The sequence below is a fragment of the Carex rostrata genome, chromosome 6, assembly GCF_964058835.1.
Source record: "Carex rostrata chromosome 6, lpCarRost1.2, whole genome shotgun sequence".
NCBI lineage: Eukaryota > Viridiplantae > Streptophyta > Magnoliopsida > Poales > Cyperaceae > Carex > Carex rostrata.
In genome coordinates this window covers 2,653,752-2,657,032 of record NC_135923.1, presented here as the reverse complement: position 1 = coordinate 2,657,032, position 3,281 = coordinate 2,653,752, and the positions used below count along the sequence as shown (strand labels likewise).

Below are 3,281 nucleotides of genomic sequence, written 5' to 3'. Positions count from 1 at the left end.
AAACTTACCTTACATTATTATATACCTACTAGAAATTCAAACGACATTATTTCTGCTGTCCATTCAGCAATTATTTTGGAATGTTTGGATGATTCAAAACATAGTATTGAACAAGTGTAATAATTGGATTTTGAAGTTATTGGTAGCATCTACAAGGATTTAAAAATAAAATAAAAGAAGCTAAGTTGTATACTCAGAGTAAGCAGGTATTGTAATAGGTATTGTAGTAAGGGACATATTACACAGAGTAAGCAGGTACTGTAATAGGTATTGTGGTAAGGGATACATTACACAGTAAGCAGCAGATACGTAACGCAAGCAAAACTGTTCCAAGCAGTTGAGAGGAAAAGATCAGTTTTGACACTTCAAGTGTTGTCATCCCCTCAATTTGTACTATAAATTAATGCTAATTGCAACAACTTTCGAGGCAAAAAAAAACACTTTCAGATAAAGAGAAATGTTGCCTCTTCAAGAGGTGATCTTTACTTTAACCCATAATATGTCACTACTCTGGATCTTTCTGTTATCTATCTTCATACTTTGTTTCAGTGTAAAGAGAAGAAACTTCTCGAAACGCCCTGAAAAGTTTCCACCTTCGCCTCCAAAGCTTCCATTCATAGGAAACATCCACCAACTAAGCTCTCTTTACCATCAATCTTTGTATTCACTCTCTCTAAAATATGGGCCCCTCATGCTACTTCATTTTGGTGAAGTACCATACCTTATTGTTTCGTCGTCCGATATGGCATGTGCCGTATTACGGACCCATGGCCTCACCTTTGCCAGTCGGCCTTCTTCTGTTGTCCCGGACATCATTCGTTTTCGTGACTTGGCCTTTGAACCCTACGGTGAGGATTGGAGGCAATTGAAAAAGATCTTCACAATCCATTTAATGAGTACCAAAAAGGTTGCCTCCTATAAATCAAATCGAGAGGAGCAAGTTGGTAATTTGATTGCAAAAATTAGCAACCATGCATCCAAGTCGAGAGGTGATCCTATAGAATTAAGCAAGGTTTTGTTCTCATTCATGATTGATGTAATTTCTGGGGTTGTTTCTGGAAAAGTCATTATGGAAGAACAAAAGTATGTCATGTTTAAAGAGGTGATAGAAGAGTTTTTTAGCTTAATGGGACAATTTAGTGTTAGCGATTTGTTTCCTTCTTTGTCATTGTTAGAAGGCCTTATAGGATTGAGCCGGAAGGCTCGTAGAATTAGAAATAAGTTGGATATGTTGTTTAAAGAGATAATTCAAGCTCATATTCAAAGCGGAGAGAGCAACGAGGGACAAGATAATTTAGTTGATATTTTACTTTGTTTGAAGAATGATCCAAGCATCAACTTTGAGATCACCATAGATAATATCAAGGGCCTACTTACGGTAAGTTTATTTTTTGAAAAAATTCAAATCATTCAAGTTACATATCAAATGAAAGTCTGGTATCTTGAATTGCAAACATGATCTTATATGTGATCACTATATGACAATATTCTCACGATATGAAGAAATATAACTGTTACAAAAATGAAAATGACAAAAGAGAGAAAAATAATTTATTATGCTATTTTCTCAAGAACCTTGAGTTTATAACTATATACATATCACAATCAAATTATTCAGGACGCATTTGCTGGTGGAGTTGATACAACATACATCACCCTAAATTGGGCAATGGCAGAGCTGATTAAAAATCCTAAACATATGAAGATGCTGCAAGAAGAGGTTAGAGGAATAGTAAAGCATGGTGACATGGTGAGATCAGAAGATTTAGACCAAATGAGTTACTTAAAAGCAGTGATCAAAGAAACCCTACGGCTACATCCTCCTGGCCCTTTGTTGGTTCCAAGGGAATCGATAGAAGAATGTGAAATAAATGGTTTCACAATTCCTAAAGGAACCAAAGTCCTAATCAATGGGTGGGCCATTGGGAGGGAGGCAAAATCATGGGAGGTGCCAGAGGAGTTCATGCCAGAAAGATTCATTGGTAGCCAAGTAGACTACAAGGGGAATGACTTTCAGTTCATCCCGTTTGGATCGGGACGCAGGATTTGCCCTGGTATATTGTTTGCTACAGCCGTGGCAGAGCTTGCATTAGCAAATCTGGTACATCACTTTAATTGGGAGTTGCCAGGTGGAATGACAAGGGACGAGTTCAACATGAGTGAATCACCGGGATTCTCCGTTAAAAGGAAGGATGATCTTCTGCTTGTTGTTAAGAAATAAGAATCTTTACCCGTCAGATAAGATAATAATTTTTAGCCTCATTATAGAGGCATAAGCTGCATTCTATGTAAAATAATGTTTGTTAAGATATATAAGAGGATTAAGATGGTATGTTCTGGCAATTGATTAAACTGATGTAATACCAACATATCCTCATTTTCAATACAATATTTTGGGTAATGATGAATTTAGGCACTATCGCAATGAACTAGTTCATTCATAATGATTCTACAATATTTTCTCAGGTCTCTGATAACTACCAACCAAATGTAAAGCGTTCTTTCCTGTCAAGATCTGTATAAACATCAATTGGTATTGAGAATTTAAAATGGGACCACGTGATGTGCCCATTCATGCTAAAATGTTAATAATTTCTGATGTACTTATTAAGGGATATATTACCTCACTTTGAAAACCGTTCAAGTTGTTCTCCATATTATATTGTGCTTGGAGACTAAATTTAAAATTTTTCTCAATTTTTTTACTATTTATTAAGCCACTTTGAAAATAGCTGATCCAACGGTGGCTTCTGATTTTACTGTTTTGTTAAGCCACCGTTGAATCAGCGATTTTCAAAGTGTCTTAATAAATAGTAAAAAATTTCAGATCAAAAATGTAAAATTTGGTCTCCAGCGAAAAGAAACCCACAACATTCTTTTTAAAGCCGATGAAGATTGTTCTACATTTGGTGGGAAAAATGAAAGCATCCATTTGTGGCACTCCAGGCGGGTCATCAGGAGGATTCTATGCTTCATTTGTTCAAGCAACTCCTCATACGGTTCTCTAAAAACCAATATTTAAATTTCATACGGTGTAGCCTATAAATTTCATATGTTTATTACTGAACAAATAATGAACAAGTTTATTACTGAACACGGCCCGAAACTCAGTTCAGATTAGTGGACATTTATTAAAGTGGGCCGAATTTGGACGAGCCTGGACGGACCAATGAACAGTTCGAATTTGTCCAATGGAACCGATCGATCGATTCGGTTCAAAGAAACTTAGTGATTTCTTCTTCCCGAATTGTTCATGAGCCTAGCCGAATTTGAACAACCCC

At 36.3% G+C, this 3,281-nt stretch overlaps 1 protein-coding gene across 1 annotated transcript; it reads left to right on the top strand.

Annotated features, from left to right (window-relative positions):
• The first annotated feature begins 416 nt into the window (after positions 1 to 416).
• Positions 417 to 2,411, top strand: LOC144555116 (cytochrome P450 71A1-like). Its single transcript, XM_078303338.1, has 2 exons — positions 417 to 1,378; positions 1,619 to 2,411. The coding sequence occupies exons 1-2, from the start codon at positions 458 to 460 to the stop codon at positions 2,219 to 2,221; spliced, it is 1,524 nt and encodes a 507-aa protein (XP_078159464.1). The 5' UTR covers positions 417 to 457; the 3' UTR covers positions 2,222 to 2,411.
• Positions 2,412 to 3,281: the final 870 nt, after the last annotated feature.